The following is a 19,178-nucleotide window of genomic DNA, read 5'->3' as shown; positions in this document are numbered from 1 at the left end:
GAATTGTATAGGCCGCTCTATTCCTTTTGTTTGATATATAAAAATGTACACGTGGACCCTTTTATCATGGGCACATTGGCATTTCTTTGTGTCGTCTATTGCAGAGACAGCTTATTAGTTCAAGTCAAGAACATTTCACAGTATCATTATAGGCTAATTCCAAGTAAATGGCTTCTGGGTAACTCTTGAGCAGAACAAAATGCTATTCACATAACCTCCGGATATATGTATCAATGCTTTGGTTTGTTTAAATGCAGGTATTGCAAATTCACAAAAAAGTAGGCAAGTAGGGCTGGGAATTGACACAAATTTCATGATTTGATTCAATTCACAAGCTTGCAATTAGATTATTTTCTGCTATTCATTGGATAATGATAAATTGAATGAGTTGCCTTTGTGTATTTTTTAAGTTCACATTTTAGTTCTAAACATAGTAACTAATAGTACACATTACAGTATACTCGTACATTGCTATATTTTTAATTGTTTAAATTAAGTCAGATGGATATGCTATTTGCATCTAAATTAGTGTTTTAAAACAATAACTACATAATTTTTTTGGTAAATTAGAAGTGCTTTAAAGAACCTTCACCATTCTTGGAACTTTTCATTGCAGAAGGGTTCTTAACCTCATTAAAACATTCTTCATATAAGCTTATTGTGATTTATTGGACTTGACGAATTGGACAAAATTAGACTTGGCATAAAGATTATTGGGATTTCTCCCCCAGAAAATGCTATATAATTTACATCAAAGATGATGATTTAATATATTAAAGTTCTGTTTCTTTCACAGACCAATGTAAAAAAAAAAAGAACTAAGGTCATGTTTGTATTCATTTTGTTTCTCCTGTACATATATTTTTTTGACTCTCAAAGTGCAGTCAGCTGTTGACTTTCCCAAGAGCCATAATTTCACACACAAATCTTCTTTAGGTGGTGTTTTGGCGTATTGTTGATTCATTCAAATTAGAATCAATTAAAATCATGAAATGAGCATTTATATCCCAGCCCGATTTTACTGTAAGTTTAAAATAAGAAATTCTGATTAATATGCACAAATAGGCTACTACTTTTCTCACAGCTAGCTATTCTATCTACTATCTTGGAAAATTTGCATCAGAAGCGACTAATATCTTATCTACTGTTCATTGCAAATAATAATTTTGCTTCAGCTAGAGAGATAACAACCTGAAGATAACACAGCTGCAGTGGTAACACTAATATTGCATTTCTTTTTTAAAATCTGCTGATTTTTGTGGCTTTTAAACTAGGCAATATAGCTGAAATCTGTTTGATATGGCCAGCTTAACTGATGGAAAATCAAACTATTTGCATTTCCTTCTCAAAAACAATGATATCGCTGGTAATACGCTGTATAGTAATCATTGTAATCATCCTTTCAAGATTTAAACCTCTAATAAATCACATACCCGGTACGATTAAAGACACATTAAGTATTAATACATCCAACCTCACAAGCTTCATATGTCCCTTCCCTCAAAGATTTATGCTGCTGGATTTAGCAGATGAAGTATTTACAGATGATTTGCGATATTACTAGAGTCCTTCTCCCACTTGCTCAACATCTTTAAAGATACAGATATCCAATCCAGTAGACAAGATTGAAAAGGCCGAAGGCGGTTGGGAAGAATATTCGAGAGTAAGAGTCGATTTTGGAGACATGGACATGCATTCTGTTCTCACGCCAAGCTCCGGAGCGACAGTCATCGAAGCAGCAGAAGAAACTGGTGCAGTCTTTTCCATCCAGACACTCATACGCGTAATCGTCATCCTCGTGGTAGGGAGCAATATTGTTCATTTGCAGCAGAGATGTCCCCGGTCTGATGTTAACCATGCTGGGTTTCTAGAGAGAGGAACAGCAAGGTCAGAACTAAAGCAGCGTGCTGTGCAAAAACAAATGCCAGAGCTGCTGCACAGCACACTCAATTAGCTACAAACAAAAGTACAGTGTGACCTACTCCAACTTGAGCTGTGAAGACGATAGCAAGCTTTGCAGTAAGCTAATTATGGTTCATATTAGTCAACTAGGTGCTAAATTACTTGTACAGTATTTTAAGCAACATCATATTGAGTATTTTGTTGTTATTTAAAAGAATATCAGTAAAACATTAAAGAAGATTTGCTGAAACTTTGAGCCATAAAATACAAGTCAATTACAAGTTATACACACTATTTCAGTTCCAAGAACCAGGGTAGGGTTGCACCAGCAGTTCTTGCTTAAACGGAAACGTAAAGTCCATACTAGAGGCTTAGTGACTACTAACTAGTTTGTAACTAAATTAGTTTTGTTGCACCACGTTCTTAAAGCAGACCATAGATAGCAGGTCGTAAGCTCTTTGTAAAGTAACGTGTAGTCAAATTGAATGGCGTAATACCCAATTAGAAGCATTTACATCATTAAAATGCTTTAAAATTCTGCATTTATTTATGTTGCTCCAAGAAAACAACAACATATTGTGAACATAACTGTCCAATGAAAATGAAATGATAAATTAAATTTTTGTTGTACATTATAGCACATTCAGTCTCAATGGCAGACGACGCACATACTGTATCTGCTTTGAGAGACATGAATGCACACAAAATACACAGTTTAATACACACAAGTTTTCAAAACATTAAACTTGAAATTATTTTAATAGCCTACAGATGAAAGAGAGAAAATGAAAGAGAAAAGAACAGGGATAAAACTCACTCATGAAGTAATTGTCATTATAATTAATGGATATAATTAACACAAAACACTGTTTTTTGTGAAGTGTATAGGCTTCACTATTCCTTTTGTTTAATATATAAAAATGTTTGAAAGAAATGAAACTATTCGTTCACCAACCAAAAAAAAGTGAAAGTTGCAAGGCTGCGATAAGTGGAGGGAGATGGTTCTTCGTTATCATCATAAGCTCATCAATGTAAACTAATCTCGCTGTCATCTCATTTCTACCATTATACATCAGTAGAGGCTGCTTGATTTGGAGTTTAAACTAGGTTCAGCGCGTTGCTGCAACACAAAAATATTTAATAGGTAAGTTGTAACTTAGGGGCCCTATCATACACCCGACACAATAAGGCGCAAGACGTGTATGGTGGTGATTTGTTGCTATTTTCAGAGCAGTGCAACAGTAATTTTTGCCCATTCATTTGTATCGGTGCTGACTGGTAAGTAATGGAATGCTTTAGCAAAAAGAAACTGTTCGGCCTGATGCACTCAAAAAATGCTGGGTTGTTGTATTCTAACATTGAATCAATATGGACAAACTCAACATTGCTTTCATTTTTTCTAATAAATTTAAATTGCATTTTTAACCCAAACATTGTGTGTTTGTCCAAATTTGACTCAAAATTGGGTTACACAAACCAGATTTCTGAGTCTAGTGGTTTTAAAGTAAAAAAAAAAAAAAAAAGAAAACAGGAAAAACATGTAGTCTACCAACCTAACTGAATGATACCCATAGCTCCTGACGATACACTGGGCCATTTTGAAGAGAAATAGTCTATGCATAGTTCTGAACAGTATTTCCTGTAATTCACAGCCACAGGAACATGTTCGGTTCAGAAATGAATCATCACTTTTGAACCGTCCACTGGTCGACTGGTTCATCAAGTGAGCCATTTGAAACAGTTTGTGACTTAAGCCAGCACAAATTACAAGTTATTCAATCAAAACTCAGACATGCCCGTCAGTCACTCCGACTTGAAATGAGCCAATGTACTAGAGTATATAATCTTATGGTGCCAATTTTGCCAACTCATTCAGTGCTTCAATACTCCAACGGTGACTGAACTGAGGAACAGCTCCGCTTGGACTGAAAAACTGATGAACCGGTAATGGTCAAATGAACAATATGAATAGTTAATTCACTTCACATAATTTAGACATGTACTGTAAAACATTTTCATCATTACTTGGCGATGTAATCACATAATTTTGTGCAAATACATAAAGAGGTAAATGAGTTGGCTAAAATAGTTAATTGACATCAGTTGCCTGAAAGAATAAATTTACAATAAAGAATCAGACTTCCCAGTTTTGCCTGAGACTGTACATTTTAGATAAAAATTTCCTAAAAATGTTTAGTTGTTCACAGACCCAAGTTTGTTAGTTAGTTTGTTGCAAGTTAGAGTGATGTTCAGAGTTGCGTTACTCATCTGATATTGTCATGTACATTGTACTGTAAATCTCAGTGTATCATCGGTTGCTATGGATATTAATTTGTTTTCTATTTTTTTACTCTCCCAGTGGCCGGAGGCAACTGAATTACATTTGATGAGTTATCAAGAACACAGTTTCAGCTAAAAATCCTCTTCCATGTTCTGTTGAAGGAGACAAATCTGCTACATCTTGAATGGCCTAAGGACATGAGGGTAAGCAAATTAATTAAAATCTCTCATTTTGAGGAAGAAAATCCTTTGAGCATCCCTTCATTGACCATCCCTTTTTATTTATTCTTATTTTTATTTTTATACAATATAATGAAACAAATTACCCTAAGCTACAAAAATATCAAACATTGTACATATGATTTTTGAACACATGATAGCTTTGTGTCAGACACAGAGCAAAATATATGGATATTCAGAAAATTTGTATTTGTTTCTATCTCTTTTTATCATGTTATAATGATAGTTCAATGAACCATCAGCAATCCTTTGAATCTTTTCCTCACAAATCACTGACTCAGTTACCAATTTCAACTCAATAATCATTTAATTTCTATTAAGCTCTTATACAACATCACCAACTTGGAATAAACACAATTACATGTAGTTGTATGGCTCACTTTATAATACTTATATTGTGTGTGTGCGTGTATGTGTGTGCACATTTTTTATGCATTATTATTATTATTATTATTATTATTATTATTATTATTATTATTATTATTAGTAGTAGTAGTAGTATTAGTAGTTGTCACAATCTCCAGTGATCTAATCCTTGCGGATCGCTGGAAAACTACACACACACCACATTTAAGAACTGCAACTCCCAGTATGGACCTCACACACACCAGTTCCTGTTTTTCCGCTGATTGCAAAACACACACAGCTGAAGCTATTCATGGTCTAATTCAATGACTGTATAAACAGCACACACACACATAAGGGCTGAGTCTTGTAAACTATTTGGTGAACTTTACGATGTGTTTCTCTTCCTTTGCCTTGACTAGTTGGACCTTTGCTTTCTCTGTTTGTTTAATATGCTTCCCGCCAGTACTGACCATTCGCATGTTTATGACTTTGCTCTGGATTATCCTGTATGTACCCATTTACTCCTGCTCTAACCATTGTTAGTATGACAACTCTCTTGAATAAACCTGCAATTGGATCTTCAACTCCGTTGTCAGTGTCAATTACATAACAGAAGTGGTAGTAGTAGTAGTAGTACTATTTTAGAAGCTTAAATAATTATTTTTAGAAGCTTAAAGGAATAGTTTAAAGCTTTTAACCCCAAAATGAAAAATGTTCTCATTGTTTACTCACACTTGTTCTAATCTTTTATTAGTTTCTTTCTTCTTTTGAAAAAATGTATTTTTCTGAAGAGTGTTAGAAAAATGAGCCAATGATATCCATTTAATTTTTGTTTCTAATATGGATGTCAGTGGCTGCTTAGTTAAATTGTTAGAGTTGTGTAACCTCATCTGATATTGTCATGTACATTGTACTGTAAATCTCAGTGCATCATCAGGTGCTATGAATATTAATTTAGTTTTCTATAATTTTAACTCTCTCAGTGCTGAAGGCAATTGAATTACATTTGATAAGTTATCAAGAACACAGTTTCAGCTAAAATCCTCTTCCATGTTCTGTTGAAGGAAACAAATCTTCTAAATCTAGGATGGCCTGAGGGCATGAGGGTGAGCAAATTAATTAAATTCTCATTTTGGGGGGAAAAAATTCTTGAGCATCCCTTCTTGACCATCCTTTTTATTTAATCTTATTTATAGACTGAAATAACAGAATGTAATAAAAGAAATAGGTAAAAGCTACAAAGTATCATAAACATTGTATATATGAGTTGTATCAAGTGTACTGAACACGTATGATAGCTTGGTGTAAGCCACATAACAAATATATGATATTCAGAAAATCTGTATTTGTTTCTATCTCTTTTTAGCATGTTAATGATAGTTCCATAAACCATCAGCAATCCTTTGAATCTTTACAAATGACTAGATTCAGTCTGTTCACGTAAGTATGATTATCTCACAAATCAATGACTTAGTTACCAATTTCAACTGAATAATCATTTAATTTCTTTTAAAGATTATACAACATCACCAACTTCGAATAAGCACAAATTACATGTAGTTATTGGCTCACTTTTATAACACATATTGTTTGTATTCATGTCTGTGTGTGCACATTTTAAATGCATTTAATCACGTTCAATTTTGCAATTAATTAGAAATGCTTAAATATTTTATTTAATTTATTATTATATTATTTAATTTTATTTATTGGTAGTATTAATATTATTATTATTATTATTATATTATTATTATTATATTATTATTATTATTATTAGTAGTAGTAGTAGTAGTAGTAGTAGTAGTAGTAGTAGTAGTAGTAGTAGTTGTCACAATCTGCACACTAGAGAACTACACACCCACATTAACTGCAACTCCCAGCATGTTGGTGAATTTAGAATGCATTTACCTTCTCTCTTGCCTTGCCTGGTTGGAACTTTGCTTTGTCTGTTTGTTTACATTGCTTGCTGCTGGCACTGACCATTCACCTGCATGAATGGTGCCTCTGGATTTCCCTGCATGTATGCATTTGGCTACTGTTTGACCATTCTTTGTATGACAACTCTCTTGAATAAACCTTCAGTTGGGATCCTCAACTCCGTTGTCAGCATCAATCACATAACAGTAGTAGTAGTAGTAAATATTTTTAGAATCTTAAATTAATAGTTTAAAGCTCTTAATTAACCCCAAAATGAAAATGTTCTTGTTTACTCACACTATGGATGTCAGTGGCTGCTTTTTTCTCCCAACATTTTAGAACATTGTGTTTTGTGTTCAACATAAGAAAGAAACTCAAAGAATTAAAATATATTTTTTGTTATACATACTGTATGCTATACAAGTTGTAAGTTACATTAAAATAATTTCTGTTTTATCATTTAACAGCTACAGTAGCATTCACCTGTGCATGGCTTGACTTGGTCTTCTTGTTCTGTCGATTGCTTGTAAAGTAATGCAGAGTCCCATATTCCATCAGGGCAGCGAAGGTGAAGATGAAGCACACAGAAACGACAGATCCATGGCCGTCACATATGACACCTTCGGCAAGGACTTCCTTGAGATGGTGCTCATGTTGTCATGGTGAGCACAGTTGTGATGCCTAAACATGAAGATGTGCAGTAAATGAACACCCGCTGAAGCATTTCCTTTTCATCATCACGTGCACTGGCGTAATGCACACACAAACACTATTGATGTTTCTATTGATCTGTATTCATTCGGATGCTTTATAAAGTACCTAATGATGTTCTGGCTGGTACAGCGTCCTTATTAATCCAGAAAGAGACCCATGACAAAACCACAATCATACTGCAGGGGATGTAGGTCTGGATGGTGAAGTAGCCCATTCTCCGGCTCAGGTCGAAGAAAATGGTCATAACCACATATTCACCTAATAATACAAGACATTAATGCATTTTACAGACTTTTAAATGTACAATATTTATAATTAGTAGTGGTAATAATTATATATACATAATAATTATTATTTCACATCAAATATTAATAACAATAATATGAATAATAACCACTTCTACGAACAACTACTGATGACAATCATAATAATAATAATATCAGCATAATAATAATTTTAATGTATTAATAAGAATGTCAGTGTTATTAAATATTATTAATTATGATTAATCATAATCTGCTCAGATACTATTTCCTCCTTTTTGGTATTATTAATATATTATTAATTAATATTATTATTAATATTAAAAATATAATAATTATAATAGTATAATTATTCATTAATTCATTTTCCATTTCTTTCAGCTTAGTCCCTTTATTAATCCGGGGTCGCCACAGCGGAATGAACCGCCAACTTATCCAGCACGTTTTATGCAGTGGATTCCCTTCCAGCTGCAACCCATCTCTGTGAAAATATTATGAATTATTAATAATATATTGTTAAAAAAACTAATATTATAACAATAATAACAAGATTAATCATATCTGCTCATTTACTATTCTCCTTGTTCTTTTTTAAATATAATAATTAATAATAAATTGTTACAAAACTAATATTATTACAATAATGTTCTTCTTCTTATTATTATCATCAAATAATAATAATAATAATAATAATAATAATAATAATAATAATAATAATAATAATAATAATAGTAATAGTAATTGCTAATGTATTGTTAATATTGTCAGGACTATTGTCCAGACACTTGCCCTCGAGGTTACTTGGGTCGAGCACTCATATTTTCTCTCATTGTCTGTCTTTGTATTTGTATGAGTGCCATCTTGACCACACTCAGGCCGTGCGCCGAGGTCCAGGCGTGCTCAGGATGCGCGCTCTCATCATGGTATGTTGTTGTTTTGTTTGCGGCATGGTGGTTTTCATTCTCAGCTCTCCAGTTTAGTTGTTTTCGGTTGACGCTGGGATCAGAACTGCAGGTCGCATGTGTGAGTGCACGATAAGTGTTTTATTTATTGTGTACTCGTTCTGTCTGTGTTGCCGTTGTTTGTTGCACGTGGCCTGTGTTTACATTTGGCCACATGCTCTTGTGTTCATGTGAACACCAGTTAATGGGTTCTCTCAATGGCCTGCGTGTTCTTGTTCTGTTTTCTCATGAGCACATGGCTTGTGTTGTCTCTGTGTCATGTGCTCTCCGGTCAATTGTCTAGTCCTTGTTAACCCATTATTTGTTTATTAGTTTATTATTATATTTAATTATTTCTCCTTTATAGCTCCCTCTTGTCTGCTGTCATGTGCCGTTCATTGTCATTCATCATACAGTGCTCAGCATATATAAGTACAACCCCTGACAAATCTATCTTTTAAATTCCTATTTTAATAGGAAGCTGTACAATATTATATTTGTGCATATACATTAGGTTAGTCAGTACTGAAAACAAATCTGAAGCTTGTTTAACTAAATAACTTTTATAACCAAAAACTAGTACACCCAACTTATATTATAGAAAAATATTAAATATTAATTTAAAAAAAGAGGAAAAATCAAGAGAAAGCAAAGAAAAAATAAGAAAAAGAAAGAGTTGAAAATTTGAACATTTTAGTTAAAATTTTGTAGTTTTTTTTTTGCAATATTTAGCTTGAATTTGTATTATATTTCAATTTCTAAATATGTTTGTTGACTAAAATATTTTTTTAAATAAATATATCTGTTTAAATAAATCTGTTTTGTTTAAAAATGCGCCAAAACCATTGCCTATATTCAATGAGAAATAGATACAAATATTAATTTTCAAAATGGGGTGTACTCAATTATGCTGAGGCACTGTTTGTCATATGTCACTCTTGTCTTGTCAAGCCTTGTCTTGATCATTTCTGTCCTGTTCTGCCAGCCCAGCCAAGTTTGTGTTTTGTCTTTAGTTTTTCCCATTGTGGTTGTTTTTGTTGTCTTTTTGTTTCATATTATAGATAATAAAAACCCATAATTCTTCTGCAATTGATTCCTCGCTCCTTTACCCACTCACAAACGTAACAAATGTGGCAAAAGTATATTATTGATAGATAATTATTAATAGCATAATAATAGATTTTTTTCGAAATCTACTAACAATAATACAACACCAAAAAATAACATCAATCTACTGTTGTAATTGTTGTTGTAAATTACTACAATATATTAATGTTGTTATGTTAGTAATGATATTAAATTAATATTAACATAATTTATTATCAAACATTATTAATAATTAATAAATAATAACTTTTTCTTTCTTTTTTTTTTACTTTTTTCATACCAGACTGAGTGTTTGCCACATCAGAAGAGTTTCTTAATCCCACAAAGGCAAACTGGTAAAGCCTCCAGTACCGCTGGTCCTGCAACCTCAACAGAACGACGCTGCCATCTATAACTGGATCTCATTCTTGGATACCCATCTGCAAATGGAAATAACATATTCACCACATTACATGTGACCTTTCATTTGGGTATATAGAGTCAATAACAAAAGTACAATGAATGGCAGAATGGCACTGTTTGACTAAAGCACAGCATGCCCTTCTCATGACCAACAAGTCAATGATGACACATGAGAAGCTCATAATGGATGGAAGAGACAGCGGATGGAGACGAAGGATGCGAATCTGCCCTCACACATTGCAAGGTTGGAAGATGGTGGTTAGTGCAGACCTGCTGCAATGTTAAGGTTTGGTTGGCCAGTATTGGCAAGGCATGGTTGGCAATGTGAGGGGTTTGGCTGCACTCAGGACAGACATAAGAAGTCAACACCTACAGCTCGAAAACTCCAAAGGGCACGAATGTTCGTCCATGGGAAAGTTAATGCAGCTTAAGGTAGCATTCCGCATTAATTGTCAACCTGACAGAAAAGAATAATAGACAATAGCAAAACAAAAAATGGTTGATTGTGACATTTTAGAGGAAGTGTATTTGTGAAGGCTTTGATTTATCTACTGCGACACTGAAAATTAAACCCTGAGTCTGGTTTAAAGAGATAGTTCACCCAAAAATGAAGATTTACTTATTCACTCAACCTTGATGAGTTTATTTTTTCAGTTGAGCACAAAAGACAATATTTTTAAGAATTCTGGAAACCAGCAAGGAAAAAAATGATATGAACGTTAATGATTGGTTACCAGCATTCTTTAAAATGTTGTGTTTTATGTTCAACAGAAAAAATAAACTCATACAGGGTTGAAGGAATTGACGGTTAGCACAGTAAATCACATAATATTAATTATGAACAATGAATGAACAATCCCTGTAACAGTACCTGACATTAATATGTGAATCAGATGTAATGGCCTCAACAGACAGCAAGTGTAACTTCATACAAAAGCAAATGCTACAGGACAGGAATAAAAGGACACATCTGGACACATCTTTTGCACAAAAAACACTCATCTTTTGAAGAGATAGTTTCCCAAAAATGAAAATTTGCTGTTATATATTCACACCCCCAGGCCACGTACAATGTAAGATTGTTTTTCTTCAGAAGCATATAAACAAAACTTTAAGAGCTGAAAATGGTCCTTTGTGATTCATAAAATGCAACTCAGCAGCTACTTTTAGAGTCAAGAAAACATACACGGGCTTGGCAAAACTTGGAGGTCTTATGAAGTGAAAATGATCATTACATCAGCAGCCTTAGCAAACAGTTCTGAGCATGTTTAACATAAGCACAAGAGCACACAAGAACACTCATCTAAGAGGTCACAAAAGACCCCCACAAAAACATACAAATAACTGTAGGCCTCACTTGCCTCTGTTAACCCAGGCTCATTACGGATATGTACCCAGATCTACATTTCTGGTACATTTTGCTCACAGTTTTTGTTTTTGCAATCCATCAGAGGCCGTTGTGAATGCTTTTTTGATGATCTCAAACGTCTTTCGCGTGTGCCCTTCTCACGTAAATCCACCAGAGGGTGCAATATACAATTCAACCTACCAGCTTGCTGTCGACTGACTGACTGACTGACTGACCACACACCCTCACTTCCTAACCCCAACCCCAACCGATAGTGTTTTCAAAAGCAATCTAGAAAAAGAAAAGCAGTCGCGACCACATTCACATTTTCAGCCTGTTGTGTATTTAGTTTTTTGCTTTTGTTTTACCTGGTTTCTGGAACATTCTTTACCAGCCTCGAACCCCATCATGTTTGTGGTTCCAAGTCCATCGGTGTTAATGCGGTGAGCTACTGAGCAAACTGGTAACAACAGAAAAGTTATCCGTACGTAGTAAGCGGTCAGCTGGTAGCAGTAAAAGGAAAAGAAGCCATCTACAAGCATCAGACCGCCCGTAGCATTCATTTTAAAGAACGAAACGCCATTCGTACCTTTGGCTACATAATTTGCAATCTCCAGAAATGCAGACAGGGCTACGTATCCACAGTGAACCAGTGTAAAGGTGAGTGTTTCATGACTCTGCCATAAGAAAAAAGTTCCCACTAACACAACAACTTTTGAGGCAAGAAGAACATAAAGGCTCATCACTGTTTTGCCAGAAAACATCTTGATGATTACCAAGACTTTTGGTAATTACTCGAAATACTCAACGAGACAAAATTGTGTTGTGTGGCATGAAAGTAACACCACGTTTCAGTAAAATATGATGGTGGAAGTGTGAAGGTCTGGGGCTGATGGTTTTGCTGCTTCAGGAACTGGAGAGGCTTGCTGTGATAAATAGAATAATAAATTCTGCTGTATAACAAAATATTCCTAAGAAGAATGTCAGACCATCTGTTAGTGGCCTCAAGCTAAAACGAACTTGGGTCTGCAGAAGGACAATGATCCAAAGCACACCAGTCAAGTCCACTTCTGAATGGCTGAAGGAAAAACAAAATGAAGACTTTGGAGAGGCCCAGTCCTGATCCAATTGAGATGCCATGGCATAAGCTTAAAAGGGCGGTTCATGCTTGAAATCCCTCCAATGTGGTTGAATTACATATTCTGCAAAGATCAGTGGGCCAAAATTCTCCTCCACTGCCACTGTAACAGACTAATTGCAAGTTACCAAAATCGATTGATTGAGGTCAGGGGCTCCTAAAGTTTCAATTCAAAGGTCAAAAATCAAGTTTTCCTCAATGTCAAAGGTCAAGAAATATTGGTTATAAAAAAAAATGGTTTTAAGCATCCACATACATAAATAAAAAATTTAAAAAAGAAAATCAAACATAATCATGGTAGGTCATAAGTAACATAATGCTCAATTCGAGCAGTCCAATGTGAGAAATGGCACTTTATGTACTACTCCTCAGCTGCCTTTACATTTGTTTCATTGTGGTGTTTGACATTTCCACTATTGACTATCTCTTTCTAATCAAACAGAACAGCTTTGTGGTAGACGGAGTAAAATGAATGCATGCTTCTCTGTTCAATCATCTTCAAAAACTATTTTCTACTTTCTTTTTTCTACTTTTAACCAACTTTTTTCTGGAAAATGACATCCTAATCCATACAATGCTTTTTTGGCAAAAGAATTCTCCTTTTTTTTTATCAATCCAGGATAATCACAAGTGATCTTTCTGATAATAGTACAACACACTCATCCTTCTCTCCATTGTAAACAAACAGCATCAGCTCATGTGTGAAACATTTTCACTCTCAAAGTGCTGCTAACCACTAAGTTGCATAGTATGAATCACAGAGGACCAAGATTAGCAAAAAATCTTCTTAAATGTTCTACTGAAGAAAAAAAAGTCATCTACATCTTGTCTGTCCTGACAGTAAGTAAATAAAACAGCAAATTTTCATTTTTGTGTGAACTGTCCCTTTAAATTAACGATAGACGCACCTTAGAGTGTACATGACTCTTCCATTGCTCCAGAGCCGGCAGAAGGCGATTGGGTGTGGTGATCCAGTGGGCGTCAGATTTACGTGAGTTGCGGAAAAACGTGTCAGGAATCCAGATTTTTCCGACCATGTTGCTGTTGAGCATGAGGAGTTTCATTGAGCTGTTGAATTTGAGTCTGCTGTCGTACCACGTCTGAGCAAAGAAGATGTCTATGGTGTACTCCTAAACACACACACACACACACACGCACGCACGCACGCACGCACACACACACACACACACACGCACGCACGCACGCACACCAAACAGTGAGAGTTTTATCTGTAAAAGCCTTACAGTTGCTTTTTTAACCGTGAAATTATTGGCTGTGACAGTGGGTATAATAGTTGTGAAATGGATCTAAAGCAGTTGCTTACAGTGTCTGTTTTATTCACAGCTCTGAAAATTACATGTTATTGTCCATTTCTACTCACCATGTTGATGGGGTCTACTGGGCCTATGCTGTTCACGTACACTGCCGTCTCAATCACTGTCGGTCTCACTAGAATATAGTTTCAAATGCAAATACATTTAAATGACATCACATGAAATAACAAGATCAAATAATACACTTATATACATGTATATATACAATGCTCAGCATAATTAAGTACACCCCATTTTGAAAATGAATATTTTTATCCATTTCTCAGTAAATATGGGTAATATATATTGGCGCATTTGAACAAAACAGATTTATTAACAGATATATATATATATATATATATATATATATATATATATATATATATATATATATATATATTAAAATAATATTTTAGTCACAGAACATCTTTAGAAATGGAAAGCTAATACATTTAAATTCATGCAAAATATTGCAAAAAAAAAAAAAAAAAGACAAACTACAACATTTCAACAAAATTGTATATATTTTTTTAATTCTCTTGATTCTTCCTCTTTTTTAAATTTTATTCAATATTTTTCCCCTAACATATAAATCTGGCCCTACTAATTTTGCACCATTATTGTAAGTTATTTGTGAGATAATCTCCAGTTTTGTCTTCAGTACTGACTAAACTAATATATATGCACAATTTCAAAATGTAACATTGTAAAGCTTCCTATAGAAAATATTCATTTAAATGAGAGATTTGCACTGTATATGATAAAATAATACCAATATAAATAATACCAATGTTATTACAATAATATTATATACCAATATTAATACCAATAGTATAAATAATACCAATATAATATATATTGGTACAATAACACATATAACGTACAGCATGTATTTAGCTTAAAAATGATCAAATTGAAGTACACTAATAAAATCAAAACTGACTGTAGTGAAAGACTATAAATACACAAGACATGTCACTCATATCTTTTGAATTGGGAAAAGTGTAACGGTCAATATGGTGAATAAAGCCCAGCCTACTAGTACAGGAGCCAATCATCAATCACTTAGACTGACGATTCACAGAGGGAGGGGCTCAGACCAGACACGAGTTTCTGCAGATTTTGTGTGATTTAGATGTTTAGAAATGAAACTAAAGAGACTGTTGTTGTATAATTGTATTGGTGATTCCTAATATGAAATTCAATCGTAAGCTTGGCAAGCAGTTTTGGAGAATTTGATGTTTTTCCATTCAGACAGAATGCACGAGAGGTGTTTCAAAGAGGGCTGCTGAGTGAAATTACTTGCCTTAAAGGGACTTTGCTATAGTTGCATAATTCTCATAACACATTTAAAAAATATAGTTTTTGCGTTCCACTTCTGTGTTTGGACTCAGAATCAACTTTAATCAGCAACATTTCCATAATGCTCTGCAACACCTAGACAGACCAGGGACCTATGTGAGGATCTTGTTTGTAGACTTCAGTTCGGCGTTTAACACTATCATCCCAAAACTTCTCCTGCCCAAATTAACTCAGCTCTCTGTGCCCACCTCTGTCTATCAGTGGATTAACAGCTTCCTAACGGACAGGCAACAGCTGGTGAAGCTGGGAAAATTCTCATCCAGTATCCGCACAATCAGCACTGGCGCCCCCCAGGGGTGTGTCCTCTCCCCACTGCTCTTCTCCCTGTACACGAATGACTGCACTTCAAAAGACTCCTCTGTGAAGCTCTTGAAGTTTGCAGACGACACCACACTTATCAGCCTCATTCAGGACGGTGATGAGTCTGCTTACAGACAGGAGGTTAAGGAGTTGGCTGTCTGGTGCAGTCACAACAACCTGGAGCTCAACACGCTCAAAACAGTGGAGATGATAGTGGACTTCAGGAGAAACCCCCCTGCTCTCCCCCCACTGAGCATCATGGACAGCATTGTGGCAGCAGTGGAGTCATTCAGGTTCCTGGGCACCACCATCTCTCAGGACCTGAAGTGGGACACTCACATTGACTCCATTGTCAAAAAAAGCTCAACAGAGGCTGTACTTTCTTAGTCAGCTGAGGAAGTTTAACCTCCCAAAGGAGCTGCTGAAACAGTTCTACACCTCCATCATTGAATCAGTCATCTGCACATCAATAACTGTGTGGTTTAGCTCAGCTACTAAATACGATCTCCAAAGACTACGTCGAATAGTTCGGACTGCTGAGCGAATCACTGATACAACCCTTCCTACTCCCCAAGAACTGTACTTATCCAGAGCGATCAGGAGGGCTGCCAAAATCACTCTGGACCCCTCACACCCAGCACACTACCTCTTTGAACTTTTACCTTCTGGTCGATGCTACAGAGCACTGCGCACCAGAACAGCCCGACATAGAAACAGTTTCTTCCCTCAGGCAATCCATCTCATGAACACTTGATGATAATAATTGCGGAACCAACATCACTACTTGCCATACACTTTTATACACATACTGTATACACTTATTTAACAACACACTTTTACATGCCATTTGCACATAACAGCTGCACATGTAACATTGTATATAGTAATAACACGTACATACACTTGTCAATCTGTATATTTGCATTCACTACTTACTTATATATACATTTTTTTAAATATATTTATTATCTGTTTTTTGTCCTGTCTCTGTAATCCTGTTGCACTGTAGAAGCTCTGTCACGAAAACAAATTCCTCGTATGTGTGAACATACCTGGCAATAAAGCTCTTTCTGATTCTGATTCTGATTCTGATAAGTCAATGTGAGGAAGTCATAAATGTAACCATGTTTTACCATGTTATTACATTTTTTAACAGTTTTTAACTATTTAAACATTAAGAAATTCTTTATTATTTAAAGTTGCATGTGAATCACATCACAAACAACATGAAAATGTGCATGCATGTGTATGCATGTTTTCCAGATATTTATGATAAATCTTCAATATAATTTTATCATTGTGTGAATTTGCATATAATTTAAATATAATTTTATATATTATGTTAACACCAACTCAAGAAAAGTCCAAATTTGTAAACCTTACTCATGGATTACTAACAGAACAACATAAATATTAGTCAGAAATATTACTGAATACTAAACCAAAAAAAAAAAAAAAAAACTCTTTTATACTTAGTGTTGAAGTCAGAATTATTAGCCCTCCTGAATGTTGAGTCCCCCTGAATATTTTTTCCTTAATTTTTGTTTAATGGAAAGAGGATTTGTTTCAATATATTTCTAAAAAAAAAATAGCTTTAATAACTCATTTCTAATAACTGATTTCTTTATCTTTGCCATAATGACAGTACATAATATTTGACTAGATATTTTTCAAGATACTAGTATTCAGCTTAAAGTGACATTTAAAGGCTAGGTTAATTAGGCAAGTTGAGGTAATTAGGCAAGTCACTGCATAATAGTGGTTTGTTCTGTAGACAATAAAAAAATAGCTTAAGAGGGCTAATAATAATGACCTTATTAAAAAAAATAACTAAAAAAAACAGCATTTATTCTAGCCAAAATAAAACAATATCGAAATACTGTTAAAATTCCTTTGCTTCTTCAAATACCACTTGAGAAATATTTGAAACAGAATAAATATTTCTCAAAAGAGCTAATAATTTTTTACTTAAACTGTATTTAAATGTTCACAAAATTGACAGTTGTCAAAAGGCGTATTTGAATGTTTATAAACTAAACTTATTCCCATATTTGTGTTAAAAATACATTTTACATCTGTTTTAACACTAATATAACATCACTGACAATTTAACAAGTATTTGAGATGCTTAAATATGCTCTGTACATTAGTGGTTCCCAACAAGGGGGTCCTGGCCCACAAGGGGGCCTCAGCAAGCTCTGTGGGGGGTTACGTCATATTTAAATTTTTTTTTTTGCATTGGACAATTAGGGGAACAATCATGTTGCCTTAGTTCATTTCATCCCCTGGCTGACCAAAAAAAATTGACAAATTTGTAATTCGTCCTCCACAAAAAAAAAAAAAAAAAAAAAAAACGAATCTCACTGATTAACCTTCAGCAGCTAATACTAGTGACCCAAGCATACTGGACCAAGGTGAGGAGGCTCCAAACATTTTGGGTTGCAGCGCTAGCAATACTGGAAACATGAAATGCAGGAAATACCAAGATAGTTACCTGAACTATGGTTTTATTCCATTTTCTCGAAGCAAAGAGTCCCTGACCCAGTCACAGTGTATTATCTGCACCAAAGTTCTTGCTAACGAATGCATGAGGCCATCCAAATTAATAGGACAATTACAAACAATTCATCCCCATCCCCCATACCGTGACAAGCACAGAGCATTTTTTGCAAAAGAATTGACACACATTCAAAATTAAATGACAGCTACTGACAAGAAACTTGGCAACTTGGAAAAATTGGCAACTAATTGGCAACTAATATAGGGCCAATTAAAAGGCCAAAAGCTTACGTTTTTCAGTTACAAATGGCCTGCTAATGTTTTGCTTTTATATTTTACATTAGGCTATTATTTGTGAATAAACATATCTTGATATAATAATAAACAATTTTTGTCATCCTTACTGCAAACCTTTATGAGCGATAATATCATTAAATGTTACCTTACAAGGGCCTTACAATATTTTTTCGGAGGAAAAGGGTCTCATGCAAAAAAAGGTTGGGAACCACTGCTGTACATGCTCCGAATCATGATGACCCAAACAAGTAACATTTAAATGCATTTCCCCACCAAAATTTTTTTTTCTCCACTTTTAGACATTAGTATGCATCTCTTCCTGCACAAAACAGAAAGAATGTGTTCATGCAAATTTATGTCATGAATGTTTGATCTGTGCATGTTATTCCAAAGGAAAATTGTATTAGGTCTTTGTATTTTTTTCTCTAAAATGTTTTTTCTTCCCTTTCTCCATCATTTCTGCATCATTTTTGTGTAGACTATTGAATAATGTTTACAAATAACCAGACAGACATTTTGTAGTAAACCCACATTCAGTCTGGCTCCATTCTAGCACGTAAACATCCAATCAGTTCCCAATCAGTGGATAAAATCACATTTTTTTGCTGAATATCCTGTTTTACTCAGAAACGCGCCACAATACGGATGTGAAATAAGCTGAAAATGCAATTCAGGCTTCCTATAACAGCCACACAAATTACTTAAAGCTGCCTGAATCCTCATCCTTGAGCTCTCAGAAATATTCCTGTCGCAGGAAATCCAGTCACCGGCAGATGACAAATCGCACCAACTCGGCTAGTTCACCCA

General features: G+C 34.6%; 1 protein-coding gene across 1 annotated transcript in view; it reads right to left on the bottom strand.

Annotated features, from left to right (window-relative positions):
- Positions 1-1,035: 1,035 nt before the first annotated feature.
- gabrg1 (gamma-aminobutyric acid type A receptor subunit gamma1) overlaps positions 1,036-19,178 on the bottom strand; it is a 37,889-nt gene continuing 19,746 nt past the window's right edge. The window contains 12 exon segments of the mRNA XM_056470454.1: positions 1,036-1,867; positions 7,171-7,280; positions 7,283-7,339; positions 7,342-7,368; positions 7,507-7,659; positions 9,993-10,071; positions 10,073-10,131; positions 10,488-10,533; positions 10,535-10,571; positions 13,509-13,546; positions 13,548-13,730; positions 13,982-14,049. Of these exon segments, the coding sequence (XP_056326429.1) occupies positions 1,592-1,867; positions 7,171-7,280; positions 7,283-7,339; positions 7,342-7,368; positions 7,507-7,659; positions 9,993-10,071; positions 10,073-10,131; positions 10,488-10,533; positions 10,535-10,571; positions 13,509-13,546; positions 13,548-13,730; positions 13,982-14,049 (1,133 nt within the window). The 3' untranslated portion in view covers positions 1,036-1,591.

This window comes from Danio aesculapii, chromosome 13, assembly GCF_903798145.1.
Source record: "Danio aesculapii chromosome 13, fDanAes4.1, whole genome shotgun sequence".
In the NCBI taxonomy this organism is placed as follows: Eukaryota; Metazoa; Chordata; class Actinopteri; order Cypriniformes; family Danionidae; genus Danio; species Danio aesculapii.
This window is presented reverse-complemented; position numbering and strand designations above follow the sequence as displayed.